Below are 21,671 nucleotides of genomic sequence, written 5' to 3' on the forward strand. Positions count from 1 at the left end.
ATACTTTTGCCCCTATCTTTATATATTGGACATTTCTGAATATTTCTTGACCACAAACTCAATATTACCTTTCTGCGGCCTGTTTCTTAGCCAGTCAATACACTATGGATATTTTTTGCTTCAGACTCTCGTAAGATCATTCAGGGAAAGGGGGAGAGTGAGTTGTGACTACTAAATCATTCATTGTAGCCTCAATCTTGGACTATTTCTTTTCTCTCCATGGCACCAAATGTGTGGAAGACATAATCTGAATTTATTACAAATCAATTTTTTTTTCTCTCTCTAGACAGAAATATTCCAAAACAGACTTGCATAGAAGACTTGTAAATTTGTGATGTATTTGATTTTTCTCCAATGTTTTACTAACAACTTGTTCCTTCTTTTTATAAGTAAATATTCCTTATACTAATTAGTTCAACAGTTACATAATGAACAAAAAATATGAGGAGGGGGTTAAAATTCATTTAAGCTAACAAAAAGAGCCCCAGCACATGAATAAATGATGGAGTTATGAAAGTGTCCTTTATACCCCTTATAATCCATCATTTCCTTCCAAAGTGTAGCTCTGACATTCAGCTTCTGTCAAGAATCATTAGTATATTTGTTTTTGGTGAGATTTTTTGTATTCAAATGTTCAGGCAGACTGAAGGAAGATGTCCAACCACTTCATAGATTTTCCCCCTCACAAGAAGAATTTTCAACACAGGAAATCAATTTAACAGAGTGATATTCTCTCATCTTGAGAAAGGGGAAAAAAATGAGGTTTTTGGGGTAGAAGCAGTTATATGTGCTATTGTAGCAGTTTTATGGCAGTTCTGGCATTCTTGACTATAATCAAACAGATCACGTCACAGAATTATGTAATTAATGTGAGTTAATCGATTTTTAAAAGGTAGAAACAAAGAAATCAATGAAGGCTTTGCTCCTAAGAATCAGGTTTTAAGATTAAAAAAAACCAGAAAAGAACGCAGTCAGCAAACATCATGCAAGCATCAAGTGACTCAGATTTTCTTCCCGCCAAACATGTCAAACTTAACCGTTGCTGGTTTCGTGCCGTATCAGGCACCATGAATATTATATCTAGCAATTCATATCAAAAGGGTAGAAATTGAATTAAAAACCCATTCTACAATTCTGCTACAAAATCTATTTGCAGGATCAAATTATCCTTGGGGAAGATACTATCTTCCAAAAATTAATGCAAAACAAATTTCTTTCCCTAGTAGTTTGGCTGAGGGCTTAAAGATACACTTATTTAATACAAAATGGGCATGACTTTATCACATTTATCATATATTGAACAAAAAAATTAAATAAAATAGAATTCATAGAACTCCACATAAAGATGTAAGAATGATATCAATAGCTATATCCTTAAACACAGAACAAGTGGCCCTTTCCACTTGCAAATATTACACAATTTTTCCAACTAAACCCAAACATTAAACAATTAATTATAATATGTATAATGTACAAAAGATGGAATTGAAACAAATAACCTCAGCTTAGTTTACAGCTTATTGATATATATATAAACAATGATCATACAAGATTTTTTCACAGCTTCCTATGGTATATAATAAATTTCAAAGATTTTTCATGATTGAGTTACATTTGCTAATTATTAATAGAGACATCTCTCCAAAAGTGACTCCACATTTTATTATACATTGACAATTTCAACAAACACGTACCTGTGTCCAAACATCAACACATCAGTCTATAGATTGTTTTTTCTGTAAACAAATAAATTCCTTGCGGTCTATCTGACATCTTGACCGTGTTTGATACCATGTGCTGTATAAACACACAGTGTTCAGCTCCTTTGCGAGAAATAAAGAGCTAGAAGCCTCTGTAATGGGATTAATTCACACCCATCTTCATCCATCTCATTTTGAGCTTCTGGATGCTTTGCGGGTTCTTTTAATGTTAGAGGTATCTTTTTGATCCCTTTATATTTACACAAGATGCACTAGAGTTGGATTTGGGCCCACAATTTGACCCAAGGGGTGAGGTTTTCCAAAAACATGACGGATGAATTAAACTTATGTCTTACTTTATTCACATTTTACGTGAGGGGAGCCATTAAATGATGAATCTTAACACCACAATTGGTAAACAGATGAAGAAACACAGCGAGTGCCGATATATAAACTACTATACAAACAGCCTTAGACAATATCATTTTATCAGATTCATATCTTCCAAACTAGCTTGAGAGTTAAAATTCAATGCAGAGAATGTACAATATCTATCTATCATAGGCATTGGAAGGGGGGGGGGGGAGCTAAGTATCAAGATTTCAAATAAGTCTAGCCCCCCCCCCCCCCCCCCAATAAAAAACACACACACACACTTTCAATTTGCTTCCGAGGCTACAATCTATAATAGTTTCAGATCATGTTAACAAGTATTCAGATGCATGGCATGCTTGTATGGTGCCAATTTAAAATAATTATTATTTTTAAATTATTGTTAGTGTTCACACTGCATCTCTACATGAGTAATCAAAATTTGAAAGCTATAAAAAGTGAAATACAGCTAATATAGTTAGAGATCACATTTTTTTGCTGTGTACACTAAATTTTTGCAATAAAATTCATGCAGTCATAATGTGATCATGCTTTTATCAAAAACTCTGTTTTATAATACCTTTCAGTCAAGAATGGAATTCATACTCTCGTATACCTGTGTAAAGGGATAAGGGGAATATAGATTTCTGAACTAGGTATTATATTGTGACCTTGACCTTGATTTGACCTTCAAAAAATGTATTCCGAAACTTTTTGATAACTTAATAATTTCACTTTTAAAGAGTTCATGATTTAAATTACATATAAAAAAGATAGACTTTTTAAACACATACCCGTTTGTCTTTGATCCCTGAAGCTGAAAATGCAGCCAAGTTACATCAGTGTCATAGTCTTATAAATGACAGACCCTTGAGCTCAGTGACTTATTCTAGCTTAGCCGTTGTTTTGGTAAAGATTTATTGGATGAGTTGCCCTCCCCCCCCCCCCCCCACCTTCAATAACAATAGTTACTACATTTTTAAGTTTTAATTTTCAATCCACAACATGAAGCGTTACTGTTTAGAACACTTATTTCCAAAACAGTCACTTTGATCTTATTAACTTGACCACATACTAGCATTGACCTTCAATTGACTAATACATTAAGTGTCTGTTTTATAAAGTTCAAAGATTTACAAAGATGGTCAGATCAACCTTATAAACAATATATATTCCCCCTACAGGAAGAGGAGGCATGGAAATTTAACTCACCTACCCGCTTTTATTTCGAGCTTACAATGACAAACTCGAAAACTTGATTTCAAGAAGAAATAAATACTGATGTTCCAGTCTGTTAAATTTTATCTCTTTTTAACGTTCTTGGGGATCATTTGAAGCTAGTTCACCTGACACTTCCATGAACCCTATTAAATTTGAATTCATTTGTGATTAAACAGGACAAATAACAACAAACAAATGTTGGCAAATAAATATTTAACAGTTTCAAGGAAAACTCAGATGTCATGATTTGCATGATCAAATTTGCAACCACAAAAACGAATGTGCAGTTTCCAAAGTTTGAAAGGACTATAAGGGCCTAAAATGGCCCCCTAAAATGAACGTCATCATTTTACTATCATTCTTTGTTTTCTTAGTACAAATACGTATGTGATGTGCTTACATAATATTCATTTTGGTTCAAGTGCCCACAATTTAGAAATATGACATTGTAAAGACAACCTTTTCCCGCCATTTTTGCATTTTTAGCGTAAAACAGCTTGTTTTCAAGCAGTTTTTCCTTCCGAAAACATAGAGCGCATTCTTGAACAAATAAAATATTTTAATCAGAGATGTATCTAGCCAAGACTAATAAGTGACCAAAAAATTTTTCCTTGTTCAAGCATGCGCTCTATATTTCCCATCCGTAAATAGATAAGAAAAATGTCAAATTTTGGCTGATTTTGATTGAATTATAGAAATGGCGTCACTTCTGACGTCATATACTGCCAGTGAGTGCAAATAAATCAAATAAATAGATGAAAAATATATTTAATATCAACTCTTCTAAAAAATTAGTTAACATTTTTTTGTACCCGAAACACTTAAAAAATGGCGAATTATGGGGGCCAAATTTAACTCTTATCATATATGGTTCTTTGAAATTTTATTACCTCAGCATAAATTTGTGTATAAATCAGCAAGATGAATACCATACCATCTCACACTGAACATGCTGATCAAAGCACATTGAATGCATGTCTTCATATATGCAGAATTTTGTATCAAACTTAAGCAATTTACACTAGCTCCTACAACAATCAATGTATTGAAAACTTATAACTTAAACATTCTCTTAAAAGCTTAAGTGCTCACCCTTGTTAAACAACAGAGACAGTGATTTTCGATAAAATTGCTCTTGTTAAGTTTCCTCATCATTTGTTGAGAACATGCATGTATTCAGACCAACAAATTTAGATGTTGACTATGTGCTACAATATTGTACATTAACTGTAACATCAAGAATTATTAATTTCTAACCTTGATATTCTAAGATTTCAATGACAAAAATAAATTCTTATAGACCTCTTTGACAAGAAAATTACCAGTTCATGTGATAAAAATAATACTGACAAGATCTTGAATTCATTTGTTACTCTAGCCCTCCACAGAATTGCTATAACCAGTACATGTACGGGGTGATTTAATTGGCATCTTAAGGTAGATCTATATAAAAGTAGCTCTTCACTGGAGGATAAAACACCAATAACTCTACACAGCCGAAAGCATCATCCATTGAACTTGTTCAAAATAAGAGTTTCATTGCATAACTAAAAATAAAACCATGCATGCGGATCTACCTTGAAGTACAACTCTGTATGGGTGGTAGCCACGAAAACTCTCTGCCTCGCGGCGGTCCGCACTATACTGTGGTTACCTCACATGGTCCCAAATTACCTGCAGGCATAAAAAAATAAAAGATGTTCAACACCTCAGCCATGGTAATCCTTTATTCTAGCATGTTGTTAATTATTGCTGTTTGTGTTTGTCTGACACTATACACACTTCGGTCTGTTGGGGTAGAGGGATTTTCAGATGATAAAAGTTCTATTGAATTCAACAGCTGTAAGTTGTTAAGAAGGTATATTAAGATGGGGAAAAAAAGAGGCACTTGAAAGAGCCATACTTAATGTTCAGAGTGTGATAACTGGCTGACAAATGAGATCAATTTGGGAGCCAGCAATACATCAAACAGGTGCATATGTACTCAACATTTTTTTTCACACATGGAGTACTCTAGTGAGGAAAATTCATCATCACTGCATGCAACAAAAGGTTGTTTACAACTATTTGTTGACTATAAACACAGAGCGCATATTGTGATGCCCCTACCCCACCCTGCCAAGATTTTCCATCACGGTCTGAAGTTTTAAATAGATCACAGCAAAATGAAAAACAAATTTATCCTTACTTCCCCATATAATTATAAAAAATAAAACAAGATATAAATTGTACCTGATAACCCTACCCCACCCTGACAAATTTGTTTTTCCGTTGGGGTCTGGAGAGAGAGAGAGAGAGAGAGAGAGAGAGAGAGAGAGAGAGAGAGAGAGAGAGAGAGAGAGAGATTTTTTACCTGAATTATTTTTTGCAATAGACAATATCAACACAGTGTTCCTTTTGAGATTTTGGTATATGCATGTATGCACAAGCATGGAAGAATGACTTTTGGCATGAAAATGAAGAACAGTGACTGCATAAATGATTTGGAATCAATTAACCATTTCATCTATGATTATCCTTCAAAATCTTAAAATCTGATTACGGGGACTAATCCTAAACAGTTTCAACCCTTTTAACAAACAGTACTCGATGTAAACAGGGAACATTACAGACAAAGCCTTGAAGAGCAAAGAACTGCAACTCTAATAACAAGTAAACCAAAGGGAAATTACATTGGTTAATAATGATGTGCACTTTTCTTGGAGGAGGGAGGGTATACAAATATCAGATGCATTAAAGAAGTAGAAATCACTCACCATTCACCACAGGGATACACCTGCAAGGTTCACACCACTTAATTCAAACAGTAATGAGACTGGAGGAAAGATGTGGGTTCCATCAGTATATAATATATATTCTCTGGCAATGTAAATTTTGAAAATTAAATTGTAATTGGGATTAGTAATTAGATTGAAAATAAGGGCATTAGAAGCCACATTCTCCCTATTTTGCAATAGAATAATTTCCTTCCATGATCATATCATATGATCCTGAAACAGAGCTTTCGATGTAAAATTATTATATTAAAGGTATATGTTATATACTTGCTCAGTTGAACCTGACAGAGATTTTGATTATTTTACACCATGTAACAACAAATATATTACATATATTACCTTGGTCACAGAAATACCTTCTACGCCGTACTTAGTCTACAGAGTACAGTTCATGCCATTGTTGTGCATCGGATGAAATAAGTGGACATCCAAAGATGTTATCCTGCATTCATCCATGGCTGCCTGTTCAATTCTCTTATAAGCCTGTCACCGGAAACGCACATTTTTTTAGGCCTTGCTCTTTTAGACATGTACGTAGTGTGTTCATGGCGATTCTTACCTTTCTAACAATCATAGATTATAGCTGACAACAACGGATCGGTTTCGAACATTTCAAAGATTCTTTCTATGATAGGCATTGAATATTTCCCACTGTCCAAAAATGCCGGGAAGAGAAGGACATTGTATTACAAAATGATGGCAAAATATTTGCATTTTCCTTTGCCTTATTCAAAATGTTCATTCCATCATTGATGCAAATGACGCACTGCTGAGGCGCAAGCGCGGTTTGCATAAATATAACTGTGTTATCAAATGAAGATTTAAAAATGTCAATAATTTCATTATAAGTAATAAGAATTATTCTTTGAATATTATATAAGGAGAAGGGGTGGTTTTAATCAGACTGGAGATGCTCATTACGGTCGGGACCTGATAAAATCTATCGTACAGCCCTTTTGAAAATTCTTGCTTGATTGGATTTGCTAACACCTCCGACAAGAAATTATCACTTCATTATGCTCAAAGAATGATTCCTTTTTATTTATATTAAAACTATTCAATGGTACGCACTTTTTATTCGCAAATTTGAAATCTATTTTTAGAAAGAAAAACAAGTCGATCGATTTTTGTCGATTTTTAATATGTTGTTAAGAGCATGAAGCTGTGAAGACAAATTCTACAAAAAATCAATTCGTTGCAATTAGTTTAAACTTCATTTTGACTAGACTATTATTCCTTGAGAAATTATAATTGTTGCATGATGCCAAGATTTACCGTTCGAACGCCCTACACTTGTATCCAAATCTATATTGATCAGTCAACTGACAATCGAACTAATTTCATATTTACCGGTGTTGACCCATGCCGATATTGAATTATTTACTATGGTTCCTATCAAATTTTTTCACCAGATTTCATATAACGATATAATATTACAAGATACATGTGGTATACATATCATCGCATCTTCTTCAAAATACTCTGAACAGCTATATATAGGTATTCTCTTTTGAGAAGTGGACAGGCATAGCCTACATCCATGTAGGCTATGCCTGTCCACTTCACAAAAGAGAATACTATATAGGCTCTTCACAGAGCACTTATGCTTAGGCATCAATTTTTGTAGGGGTTCTGCAGCTCCATCAGTATATAAATATGTACATACCTTTGTGGCAAAGCACTTAGAAAAAAATTTAGGACCAAATCAACGCACTTTAAAAAAAAAATTGGACCAAGCCAGCGCACTTCACAAAAGTTTTTTCAAAGGGCGTTCTGAAGATACATCAATATCATATTATTTTTAATTATCAAGACACTTTACATACTTTGAAATATGTATAAATCACAAATTCTGGGATTTGGTTTTTACTTAGTTGACAGTTTGATGATTTGTTAATACCAGTGAATATGATTTATCGTCTTTTAGAACGGGGATGTGACAATCAAAGATACGGATCAATAACCAATTCAAGAGATTACAGGAGAAACTTTTTAAGGTTCTCTATCTCTCATCTTTTCTCTCCAAACATAATTATATCCAGAAAACTAGGTAAACACAAAAGAACAAAAGGGGGGGATAATCTTTGCTGTAGATTAATTAGTACTTTTAGAATTTTATAATTTTAATATTGTAAAAACAAGCTGGCCAAACAAAAAAAAAATCTGCTATGGTATGTTATAAATTATAGGTGTCTAAACATAAACCCTCTTCTCAAATTCAAACCAAATAAATCACACTTCATTTTAAATAATATACATTGTACAAACATGACAATATTATTATATTTGATATACAATGAATATAACTATAACAGTAATAACTTATTTTTTTATTATCTAATTATGTTGGTTCACAATCACATGAAATTAAAGCCTTTTAAAATTTTTTATTCATTGATCTCCAGTTTATAAATCATTCTGGTGTTGTATAGCAGTTTTTCCCCCATATTAGCTTCTCCCCCCGGAAAACCTACTATATAGTAGCCTTTCCCCCTTGGGGGAAAAGCTACTATATAGTAGCTTTTCCCCCATAGTAGGGTTTCTCCCTCACGTTTTTGGTTCAGATTTTATAAAAAATATTGATGGAAATCCAGTAAGGATTAAAATTAATGTTTCTACACTCCCAGGTGTCATACATGTATAACTGCATTCACCTATAAAGGTTGAGTTTCGTTTTGCCGATTTTTTATTTTTATAGGCTATGCTGAAAATTGAACTTGTGTGTAATGGAATTAGGCCTACACATGAAACTTAATTTTAGTAATTAATTGAACAAAAAATACTTGTTTTACAAGTTATACACTTATATGCATAATTCTGTGTTCTGAAATTGTACTAAGCGAGGATGTTTTAAGAATTTTTTGATAAATCTATCAGACTGTCTGCCTGTTTGTGAAAATTTCATCCAGGCTAAACCTCTGTTTTAGAGAGATTTTGTTTTCAATGTTTCAGAGCCCGATTTTTAAAATCCTATTATAATGATTATAGTGCATATTCTTTAGGGTCCAATGTCTCATAAACTAGAGATGACCATATCACCATATTTTCATGGTGGCAGTGGTTTACCACTTGTAGATGACTCTGAAAATTTCAGCCCTCAGGGTAGGGGCTCTTGATGTTTCAGGGCCCGATGTTTAAAACCTCATTATAATAATTGAATAGTGTTCTATAAGTGGGGATCCGAATCTCATATTCTAGAGATGACCACTTAACCATATTTTCACAGTGATAGTGTTATACCACTAGTAGATGACACTGAAAATTTTAGCCCCCATGCAGGGTAGGGACCTTTGTTGTTTTCGAGTCCGATGTTTGAAATCCAATTATAAAGAAAATGTATTTTTAGGGCCCCATATCTCAAAAACTAAAGATGACCACATGAACATATTTTTACGGTCATTTAAAAGTAAAAACATCATTTAAAAATACACAATCGCTCATATATTTCCTTATCAAAATGATTGAAAATTACGTTTAGTTCTGCTTTTCTTTTTTAAGAACTATATATAATGTGATTTAAATTTGGCCCCCACAATTCGCAATTTTTGTGTTTCGGGTACAATAAAATGTTATGTTATTTTTAGAAGAGTTGATTTAAAATATATTTTTTACCTATTCATTTGATTTATTTGCACTCAGTTGCAGTATATGACGTCAGAAATTACGCTATTACTACAATTCAATCAAAATCGGTCAAAAGTTGACATTTTCTTATCCGTTTACAGATTTAGGAAATAAAGAGCGAATGCTTGAATAAAGATATTTTTTTGTTACTTACTAGTCTTGGCTATATATATCTCTCTGATTAAACTATTTTGTTTGTCCAAACATGCGCTCTATGTTTTCTGAAAGAAAAACTGCTTGAAAACAAGCTGTTTTATGCTAAAATTGCAAAATTGGCGGGAAAAGGTTGTCTTTACGATGTCATATTTCTTAAATGTGAGCACTTGAATCAAAATGAACATTATGTATAAACATCACATATAAATCTGTACAAAGAAAAAAAAAGAATTGAAGTAAAACGACGATGTTCATTTTAGGGGACCATCTTAGGCGCCCATATCATATATAGTCCAAAGTTTACGAACACATTTTTTTCAAAAGGTACGCGGGTAAATTCATTATTCTTCAAAACATTTAATCAATTCATAAGAAGACTAATGATATAATAGATAACTAGATAAATAAATCAATAAACTTTTATTCATAAAAGGAGCAACCGAAAATCAAAAATAAATAACCAACCTAAGCGCATACATGTATACGACTTTTTTTACTTGTTAGCTGATTAGAAGACCAAGCTTATATTTAAAAAAAAAATAAGTCAGCTCATCACAATAGATGTGTTGGTTTTTTGGAGGTTTTGGTTTTTTTTAAATTACCCTTGTTTCATTGTTCGAAGAAATAATATGGTACACAAGTAAATCTTTATTGTAAAAATATGAAACAAATAGTATTATACGATTTTTAGGTAAGTGAATCGTATATCTTGATTTATATGGCATCGTTTTCAAAATTGTATATTTATAAATCACGTTGCAAACTTAAAAGTGGAAAAATAAGCAAATAGTGAGTGTAAATATAAACATAAGGTTAGTTCAGGCTCCATTTCACATTTTCCAAAGTAACCAGCAAAGATACCGACATTGTTCTGGTTGTGAAGACATTTCATTTTTTTAAACAAAATGTTTACATCATAAAATCTCGCGTTTCGTAAAAAATGTGCTAAAAAATATGAATATGCGTAACTTTAAAACAAAATTGTAAAACTTTTCACATGCTTTTAATATATAATCAATTAAAATACCCCTTACCCATGATTTAGAACCCCATCAATCAAAATAAAACTAAAACATTACAGTTCTCATCATATCATCGCACACTGTCTCCCGTTTGATATTTAGAAGAAGAAATATATAATTGTTTTTAAGATCGTCAATTCGAACGGTATTAATTTAAAATTGATAGCCTTTTAGACGAAGGGAGTAATACATTTCCACTTTTTATTCCCTTCTTCTACAAAATTAAGTCAAGATTGGTCAGTTAGTTTCCTCGGAGAAGCTTATACAGAGATGGTAATACATTGGAAATTAAAGTTCCAAACCAGCGTATTTTTACTCAAATGTATTCTCACGTGTTCTTAACGTCGAAGTCGAAACTGTAGATAAGCATCGATTAGATGAAAATGATTCGAGGTATTCCGAAATCCGTGTAAAAGGTGTTCCAAAAAGGTGTAAGAACAGGTGAAATAAACGATGATGACACATGATGGCGCGTGCCTTAGTTCATATTTGGGGTTAAAAAACCATGTAATACTATTTTATTCTATGTATCAATAAATGCCATAACTATCCTTTTGATGAGAAATTAATATCATATCAATTATTGCAAATTATTACCACGAATGGTCCGCCATATACATGGCCGGGGGAAAATCCACTATAAAGTAGGTTTTCCGTGGGGGTAATCTGGCTATAAAAAGGGGGAAAGCCCACTATATAGTCAGCTTTCTCTGGGGGAAAAACTGCTATATAGCCATTTTTCCGGGGGGAAGAACTGCTATATAGCCATTTTTCCGGGGGGAAGAACTGCTATATAGCCATTTTTCCGGGGGGAAAGATGGCTGGGGGAAAAGGCACTATATAACACCGGTTCTGACATATTGAACTAAGCAAAGTTAAAAAATTATTTATTGTCAAAAGTATCAATTATTTCGATTAAACCCCGAAATATCGACGATATCCACGCACTTTAAAATAAAAATATTGTTCAAAGTGCGTCATTTTTTATTTTTTTTTTGCGTGGTAACATATTTCGATACACTGATAAGACTGATTCAAAATTATAAAAACATTTTGTTTTCATACATGTATTTGTTCATATTTCTCGTTTATCTTGATTTTTTAAATATAATGCTAACTTGTTTACAAAGTTGATTTAATTTGGATTTCAGGATTGGGGTACTGGAGTCAACACTGCCAGAGATCTACTTTTACCTCGAGCCGATTAAGTACACATGTCATACTTGTACTTCCGGTTATCTGCTGATAAAGCTAGGTAATATGTCTTAACAGTCTTTTATGAACGTAAAGCTCCCAGCTTCATGCTTCATTATGTTTAATTGTTAAATCTCGTAATGACAGAATCACAGTCATTTCTTCAGGAAATTATCGTGACACTATTCAAAATTATAAGCCTCGTTCTACAGAAATAATATTGAGTATTACTTTCAGTCCGAATTTTTTCTAAATTGAAAATCATATTGTGTCACATGCTTTTTCTGTAGCAGGCGTAGACTAAAGAAAACGGCGTAGACAAAAGATGTTGTTTTAAATTTTTTCTATGAAAAGCTTTACAAATGCATTGCTAAAACAATTTGTAAACGGTGTCACTGTTGGACTGAGCGCAGATTTAACACAGTGCAGTTTGTACAACAATTTATTTGATACGCATACAGTAGGATCCGCCTTATCAAATCATAAGCCAAAGTTAAACTAAACGTTGCGTGCTCAGTGTACATTATGGGGTCATATTTCGTATGTTTTATATCGTACGTTAAACGTAAAAGTTTTATCTTTGGAAATAGCCGAAGTGAGTTACGTCATTCCGACAAAATTTATTTTTTCTTTCATTGTTAATCAATTTGATTCCTGTGAAGACTGCAGGTGATGAAATTGAATACTTTATTTAGTATCTAAAAGAACAATTCCTCGATGTTAATGTTTTATTTTCGATCTGATGATTTGATAAGACATGCATAGAACTAGTCATGTAAAACTGTTTCTTGATTGAAGCAATAATGAAACTTATTTGGTTTTTGCTTTAATTTTAAATTTTTTTTAATTACCTTCAATTGAAACACTGGAGAATTTTTAACAGAGTCTAGGGTCAATAAACATTGATAAGTGCCAGTCAATCAATGATTGATCTAACTTTTTAAAAGCGAAATGGCTGCCAATATGGCCACGCCCAGGGCTGGAAGAATTTTTTTAGCCCATAGTACCCCAGATTCAACTCTCATTTTTCACTGATTTCCTTGTATATATATATGTGTTACCATTAATCCTTGCTTCACGAGTTGGGCTTCGCCCGCCTCTCGCTGTGCTTGGTATTATACAATATCCAAGTCTCAACATTTGATAATGATCATGGTACCTATCAACATATCTGGGAAAATGAATTCCCATGGGTAAAACAAAGTAATCGAGTACAAAACGAGGCTTCTTGTGTTCTATGTAAGGCACATTTGAATTTTGGATTATGTGCCCAAAATGATCTGACTAAACATTCAAAAATGCTAAGTCATGTATTAAATGCTTTTTAATACACAAAAGTTTCCCAAGTCACTTACAACTTTCATGCCATCGTTTACAGAGTTCAAAAGCAAGGTTAATGTAGCAGTAACACTTTTTGCATTTTATTTTAGCTGAACACAATCTACCATTTTCTGTGTCAGATCACTTTACAAAATTCAAAATCAGCAACTGTTAGTTAAAATGGTTCTTTGCATTAAAGTATTACACATAAGTTTGAACACATATTTCTATTGTATATACCTATGAAATGCATGGTAAATATGTCGTGAAAGTCGTTACGCGCTATGACCAGATTTTTTACTTTCCAAATCTGGTCATGACCAGATTTTCAAATGCTGGAGGTTGGCAAGTATGTTGGGATATAACAGAATTCATGCTAATGATATATGCAAATGCAACCTTTGAGTCAAAGGAAATACAAAGTTGTTGTGAGTAAGCAGTTTTATTTACAATGAAATGTTAATTTGAATGCAGGTTAAAAAATGGCAGATGTAAACAAGCTGGTGTTCTCCATTGTCAAATTTCTAAAGGATCAAACAACACAAGAAAGTTTATCGGAAGATGCTATTGAGAGTTTAGAGGGTGAGAAGGATATTTTATACTTGTATCTACTTGTAGTCTTCACTCAAATTAGAGTTTAGGCTCAATTCTTGACATTATTAAGGAAGTACCATTTCTATTCAGAGTTTGTAGTATCACAATAAACCCCATAAAATTATGTTGTACATAAACTGGCAAGAATTTGTGTTAAGCTACAATTTTTCCAATTTAAAATATTAAATTCAAATGTTTTATTAAATTTGTAACTTTATGAAACAAGGAATTTAGTTTCAGAAAATCTTGATAATATGATCAATCCATAGAAACATCATGGTTTACTTGTGCTGTAAAGTGTTCCTTGCCTTTTTTAGTTGCTATTCAATGTTTGGAGTCGGCATACAGTATCGACACTCAAGATGAGTCACATATTGCTAAGTACCAGGTTCAAAGAAATCTGCTAGATATTTTCAATTCACAGATTAGTTCCGAGGTGAGTCAATGTTTAGAATGAAACCAAACAAATTACCGTAAATGAAATATTCTTCAAATACAAATTATTCACATGTATCCATTCAATCTCTTATACAGCCTGAATCAGATTTTTCAACTTTGTCACTACATGAACCTACTCCTGAGGAAAAAGAGAAAGCTGAGAAGTTAAAGAATGAAGGTATAAACAAGAGGGTTCTGAAACATACAGTGAGTAAAGGTGTAGGGTATAGTGGGTTATTTTATGGATGTAAAATTCTGTGTTTTAAGGGAAAGAAGGTATTTTCATTGATACCGCAGTTGTCATTTTGGTAATTTCAGAATTGTATTTACAAGTACCTTCTGTTTTACAGAGGTGAACACTACCAAAACAAACCAAAATTAACTCCAGTCTAAATAATAAGTTTTACATTACTGGTACTTAGTCTCTCTAGTACGTGAACATTCTCTTGCAATTTAGAAAGGGTAGATATACATAATAATCTCAATGTACAAATGATATGTGTTCTGTGCAGTAAATTGTTTTCATGAAAATAATATTGCTGTAGTTTGGATCAAGTTTGACTAAATAATATGATAAAAGCATTGATGGTGTTATTTATTATATTCCAGGAAACAATTTCATGAAAGAGGAGAAGTTTTCTGATGCATTAGAGTGCTATTCACAGGCTGTAAAGTTGGACAACAAGAACTCTGTATATTATTGTAATAGGTAAGAAATAAGTAAGCAAGTGGGTTTTTTCCTCTATTGTAAGACAAATTTTGCATTGAATTTCAATGTTGTTTTAGTGTTGAGATCTTGTTTAATGAAAAGTAATACTTCAACCTGGGTTAACTTCAGCTCACTTTTAAAATGATTTTTAGCTTTTCTAGTACATGTACTAATACATAGTCGTTAGTTTCCAGATATGTTTTAATATGGAACCAACATATACATGTATAAACGTGTCTTTATTTACATGGAAAATTTCTGGTCGTTCATACCATATTTGCTAATGCTGAGTGCAGAATTTTAGATTTCTTGGGGGCTCAACTTTTGTGGATTTTTATTGGTACCTTAAATTATCACCCACCCATAAACATAAAAAAAATTGAGACATATATAGTACCGGTATTTATTATATGTAACGGTAAAAAAACCCTACATAATTGCACCCCAAGATCATTTTAAAATTGATGATCAATGAGAAGTCTCCCACCTGAATTATTAAATGAATGAATTAAATTGAATAACTTGTTTGATCTACATGTAGCACGTCTCATATTTCTTACAGGGCAGCAGCTTACAGCAAGCTGAATAAACATGTACAAGCCATTGAAGATTGTGAACGAGCCTTAAACATAGACCCTCAATATTCCAAAGCTTACGGTAGAATGGGGTAAGAAATTCATGCAGATTTGATGTGCTTCATGATTCCGCATCATGTGTCTTTGTTTTTACTGTGGAAAATTTAAAAATGTTGAATGTTACAAGGTTATTAGGCATTGAAATTAATAAAGTTTTGGGGCCTTTAACTGCAGTTCAATTTGTTGTATCTATGGAATGAGGTATTAACAAAAATCCTCATTTGTTCCTTACCCTGTGACACTGACTGCACATCTATTTTGTCAGAAATCTTTGTTCATGATATTTGCTGTACATGGATTTTACTTCTGTACTTGTAGTATAGCCTACACTGCATTGACGGACCATGAGAGTGCCAGAGAGTGTTACAGGAAAGCATTAGAGCTTGATCCTACCAACCAGTCCTATCAGAATAACCTGGAAATAGCCGAACAAAAGTTAAAAGAGGCAGCAATGCAGGTAAAATAGAGGGTATTTTAACCAGCAAATGCATGAAGTAGGATCAACAGAGCTGCTTTTGAAGTTAAACATTTCATAAAACTGTTATGACTACCTTTATTCCTACAACAAGTTAAAAAATACTGAAATAAAAACTTTTTGATATGCAATTAAAGTTTTGTTTTGGGGTTTTCATTTTGCAGGCTGGATTTAACATGGGACCTATGGGAATGGGAAACATGGACTTTTCACAAATGCTAAATAATCCTGCCCTCATGAATATGGTAATCGCATTCATACAACACAAACTCCATCAAGAACTAGTAAAATTGCTATAATGAACACGATACAACAGTCACTTTCTATAGTATGTGGCTTTCCATGGACAATTGAGCTTCAAAATTAAAAATTGTGTTTTGATTTTTTTCTATTTCAGGCCCAGTCAATGATGCAGAACCCTAACATGCAGCAAATGTAAGAGAATATTCTACATTCAAACCTGACCAATATCCCCTTTCTTTACATGAGTTTATATCTACCATTTTGTCTTGGAGAGTTTACATTTAATATGGCTCATTAGTGTAACTTAGATAAAACGAATTCTGAATATGAATTATGATTGTAGGATGGCCAACTTCATGTCATCGATGTCAGGGGGTGGTGCCACACCAGAAGGGGGCCCTCCAGGGGGAATGAATAATATTCTAGAAATGTGAGTAATACTGAGTATTGTACTGATGATGACCAAAATAAACTTGTTAATATGATTCGTAGCTGTTTAGATGTGTTGATAATCAAATACATGCGTCTGGTATGTCCTTTGATTTGAAAACAATATGTTACTTACACCTTACAACGGCAAATGTATTTATTTATCTAAGAGCCAGTTTTCATTTCTTTAAATACTCATTATACGATGTATGTATGTTTGTAATAAAATTATAATCATACTGAAGTGGTAAACTGACTAAAATTCATGAGCAACTTATATACAAGAAATTATGAGATCATAACTGAATGTGACTTTGAATCAGTAAATAGACTGAACAATAGTTTCTGTGAGAGTAGGAAAATGAGTTTAAAACATATCAAAGGTAACTTATTTGTGTCATGTTTACTGCAGAGGCCAGCAGTTAGCTCAGCAGATGGAACAAACTAACCCGGAGTTGGTGACTCAGCTTCGCACACAGTTTGGTCGAGGGGGTCCCCCAAACTCAGAGGGAGGAGACCCAAGTCAACAAAGTAAGATGTGGTCTATGTATTGACTGTTATAATGAGTACCTAAACAATACAATGGGGAGGGGGTAAAACCAGACAAAATCATTACGGGCCGTCAGAAGGCGGTCCGTTATTTGATATACATTTAGATATTGTAACTGGGCTTCTGCGGGATATTTTTTTTTTTATACAATTATTATAATAATATGCTTATTTTCATGAATTAAAGGTAAAGGACTATATACATATATGATAAGGGCCTAAAATGGCCCCCTAAAATGAACATCGTCACAATTTAGAAATATGACATCGTAAAGACAACCTTTTCTGGCTATTTTTGCATTTTTTGCATTAAACAGCTTGTTTTCAAGCAGTTTTTCATTCAGAAAACATAGAGCGCATGCTTGAACAAACAAAATATTTTAATCAGAGATGTATCTGGCCAAGGCTAACAAATGCCAAAAAAATTTTCCTTGTTCAAGCATGCGCTCTATATTTCCCATTCATAAAAAGATATAAAAGTACGGTAAAATGTCAAATTTTTGACTGATTTTGATTGAATTATAGAAATAGCGTCACATCTGACGTCATATACTGCCAGTGAGTGCAAATAAACCAAATAAATAGGTGAAAAATATAGTTTATATCAACTCTTTTAAAAAATAACATAACATATTAGTGTACCCGAAACACTTTAAAAAATGGTGAATATTGGGGCCAAATTTAACTCATATCATATATAGTTCTTTGCATGTAGAAATTTATTTTATGCCTTTAAAAAATATTGCATATTTTTTGTTTTACTTGTAAATGTATAGTGGGTCATATACTGTCGTTTTATATTAGGCGCAATTTTACCGAATCTATTCAGAGTTTTTCATTGTATTGGGATCGGTATAAGGGACATTCTAAAGACCTGGGCTGCGTTTTACAAAAGAACTTATGACTTGGGACCAAATTTATAAAAGCTAATTAATAATAAGCTACCAATTGTTTTAACTTGATACTAATAAATCATACTAACAATAACTGGATTTTTTTTATACAAATTGTTTTGTATACATTTTGTACGTTAGAGATCATTCTATAAAACTGAAAAAATGACGACTTTTTCGTAAGTTCTTTTGGAAAACGCAGCCCTGAAATACTAAGACCTGAATGCCATGAAATTTTATATAAATGATATACTTGATTTTCTTTGTTCTGCATCAAATAAAATGACTTTGTGTTTGCATTTATTATATTTCCATGTGAAATGTGGTAGAAAAATATCATAAAATGACGTCCATATCAATTATTTACGCAAAAATATGAAAGACCTGAAAATTTGAGCTGATCTGATTTATTTTCAATACTTTTGAGAACCTCATGCAATTAAATAAGCATGCATATCTTCTTAAACTGAAGTATAGATAAGATTCATAATTCCATTTAGGAAAAAAATTATCTGGCTTATTTTTTACCTATAAAATTGTGCAGTTTCTACTGGATGAGCATATGATCTTATTAGTATATGATTCAATACAATGCAACAAAAAATAAAAATGGTTTAAAATATATACATTGTAATCTCAAAGAGAATTATGAGTTGAACTTTGTATGATAGAATAATGTACAAATCAATGTGTTCTCCATTATTTCATACTATGACAATGGTCTTACAATTACCGTTTGAAATGCTTACAGTAATGAGCTCGATTCTGAATAATAATGGTAAAATGTTAAACTTAAGAACGTGTTGCTGAAAAATATATTAAAATTTAACATAAAGATTATTAGTACAACCAACTCGTTATTTTCTTCTTTGTAGTATGTTTTTTATGTAAACAACTACTGATGATTCTGGTCTTTCATATAACAATTATATTTTTCGCGGCCCATTTGATGCTTGCGTCAATATTTTTTCTAAAGATAATTGTAATATATCAACTAATACACTGTCATCTTCCAAGTAAAAAGAAAGGGATAGGGTAAAACCAGACAATTCTCAATATGTATACAGTGTTTGAATTATCCCCCTTTGACAGCTAAACTGTGTTGATTTAATAACTTCCCTGTCAATGATTAAGTGATTGTATTTTGTCTGTTTTCAGATGGTGACCAAAGCCAACCTCCAAAATGATGAAAAACTAAGACTTAGACTTCACAATGAACTATTGAACATTAGAATAAGAAAGAGAAGAAAAAAGGACTTGGAAGTTTAAATACTGTGTAATTAAAGTCCGACACAACTACAAGTAACTTTTAAACATTATTTTTGAATTGAAATTGTAAAAAAACTGAAGCTTCTATACTTTGAAGGTTTATTAAAATAAAAATGTTCATGTTGTCAAAATATATTTTCACCACTGATGATTGTAATTGACAGAATTTCAATGTTCCATATTTTCATGGCTGATACCATGGATATATGGTATCTAGATTTGATTTTTCAAGACACATTGTGCACAGTTATGAAAGATCTGAAGTTAATTTTTAAAATACATATACTAATTTATTATTTTGTGAGCAGGTTCATTTATCATGTTTTTTCTTCATGAAATTCTCTCATTTGCAAAAAAAAATGATATTTTCTTCAGTACTGGTTTAATTTTAATTATAATGTATGCTTCACATACATTTATGAGATGTAGATAATTTAATTGAGCATTCTGACAACTTGTGACTCATGATATTGTTCTGTATTACATAATTATGAATTATAATTATGAAGCAAATAAGGTGCTTTTTGCTTATAGTAGTACTTGAATGTTCAAGAACATATGGTATTGGTAGCTAGGGGAAAAAAAGAAAATTGTGTAAGGAGCCAGTACTCATCTTTTTTTTTTCAAGCATTTAAAAACATCGTACAGTAATGTATTACTATAAAAGAGAAGATGACTCTTCTGGTGGCAACATTAAGCCATAAATATTTAATATGAAAATTTGTGTTGTGTTCCCACAAAAGAACTATTGGAAGACGCGAGAATTATGGATCAGTTAGCTGCGTTAGATTTGGTGTTGGTTTTTCTGCCAGTTTATGTTGTATTAAAGTTATTCAAATACATGTACGACCCTCGAATCCATCCATGTTGTCCATAAAAATCAACATTTCCTTTTATAAAAACATGTTTCAACACATTTTTGTACCAGTGATGTTTAAACATGTGCTGTGTAACTGTCAAAAGAGATATTACTGATGTAAACATTTGTGTATCATTTTGAAATATAAAAACCTTAATATATGACTATATTGTTTCTTCTGCTTGTAAAAAAATATGTTGATTTCCATGAGAAAATTTACATTCATTAATCGGTGCATGTCAGTCGTAGTACACATGTATCGTACATGTACTAAATAGCACATAAAATAAACACTTTACATGGCATGTCGGCAATATAAATGGGGCCTCTAAATGTGTACATGTATTTCATATTCAGGGCTCATATATGCACTTACATAGCCAGCATTTCACATTTTGATGAAAATTTTATAATCAGATTTTGTTTTGGCACTTGTGTGTGGGTTAAAGTAAAAATTCAAAGAAATGTAAAAAATGTTTTATGAAGAAATCATATGAATGAACAGATGAATTGTTTGATTACTGTCCTGAAGTCATAATTACAAAAAAGAGCATTGCCAACAAAAGGTCAGTAACATACACAACTCTGCATGTATATCCCACCATATTGGGTTTTTTTTATTTATAATTGAAAAATGGAGAAAAAAGATACAAAGCTCTAAAGAACTATCACATAATAACAATGCTCCTAACATCATGGACTTTGTAAAAAATGTACTTTGTATTCTTGATCATATTGATTAGAGCATAGTTATGAAGTATGTGTCTTCATGTATTTGTAATTCAACAGTATAATATGTGCTGTTATACAATGGTGCATGTTACACTTGACTGATTTGACTCTTAAAGTGTTCCTGTACATCTTTGGCTTACAGACTCCTTCAACATGCACTAACAAACACCATAAAAAGTTCATGTCACATTAAAAATTGCATGTCAAACAAAGACATTCTTGCAGTTACGCAATCACTATTTCGCTTTGAATCTCCATAAGGTAGGAGTAAAATTGCTCCTGTAAAATGATTTTGTGCACGCTACCTTGTTGAAATTGAGACAAGAATGTCTCCCTGAGTTGGTAGAAAACACTTCAAACACGAAACAACAGGTTACCTTTGTCTTTGAAGGAAATGAAGAGGACAAAAAGTCCCAAGCAGCAAAGTATATTAAGTTAATGTCAATTAAGGCTTAATATG

General features: G+C 32.4%; 3 protein-coding genes across 5 annotated transcripts in view; 1 reads left to right on the forward strand and 2 right to left on the reverse strand.

The window, feature by feature from the left end:
* Positions 1–5,076, reverse strand: part of LOC128164858 (neuronal calcium sensor 2-like) — a 39,356-nt gene extending 34,280 nt beyond the window's left edge. Inside the window, exon 1 of one of the 3 annotated variants that reach the window (XM_052828903.1) lies at positions 4,871–5,076. The gene's annotated coding sequence lies outside the window, so the exon portion shown is untranslated. Of the gene's footprint in view, positions 1–1,694; positions 1,819–4,870 lie in introns of those variants that run through there. The other 2 variants (XM_052828896.1, XM_052828898.1) reach the window with 2 other exon arrangements.
* The window catches only part of LOC128164854 (CAP-Gly domain-containing linker protein 3-like), a 134,987-nt gene that overhangs the window by 79,866 nt on the left and 33,450 nt on the right, over positions 1–21,671 (reverse strand). The gene's annotated exons all lie outside the window — the stretch shown is intronic.
* LOC128164856 (small glutamine-rich tetratricopeptide repeat-containing protein beta-like) lies at positions 12,023–20,644 on the forward strand. The gene is made up of 12 exons (XM_052828894.1): positions 12,023–12,127; positions 13,861–13,968; positions 14,298–14,416; positions 14,515–14,596; positions 15,028–15,127; positions 15,690–15,794; positions 16,081–16,219; positions 16,402–16,482; positions 16,635–16,672; positions 16,824–16,910; positions 17,322–17,440; positions 19,510–20,644. The coding sequence occupies exons 2-12, from the start codon at positions 13,869–13,871 to the stop codon at positions 19,536–19,538; spliced, it is 999 nt and encodes a 332-aa protein (XP_052684854.1). The 5' UTR covers positions 12,023–12,127; positions 13,861–13,868; the 3' UTR covers positions 19,539–20,644.

The sequence above is a fragment of the Crassostrea angulata genome, chromosome 10 (assembly GCF_025612915.1).
Source record: "Crassostrea angulata isolate pt1a10 chromosome 10, ASM2561291v2, whole genome shotgun sequence".
Taxonomy (NCBI): domain Eukaryota; kingdom Metazoa; phylum Mollusca; class Bivalvia; order Ostreida; family Ostreidae; genus Magallana; species Magallana angulata.

Bases quoted from the DNA above. Each gene is read 5' to 3' on its own strand.
- LOC128164856 (XM_052828894.1), top strand. From the start codon at position 13,869: ATGGCAGATGTAAACAAGCTGGTGTTCTCCATTGTCAAATTTCTAAAG. The intron at 16,911-17,321 runs GTGAGTAATACT...TGTTTACTGCAG, and splicing joins ATGAATAATATTCTAGAAAT to AGGCCAGCAGTTAGCTCAGC. The intron at 17,441-19,509 runs GTAAGATGTGGT...GTCTGTTTTCAG, and splicing joins AGGAGACCCAAGTCAACAAA to ATGGTGACCAAAGCCAACCT.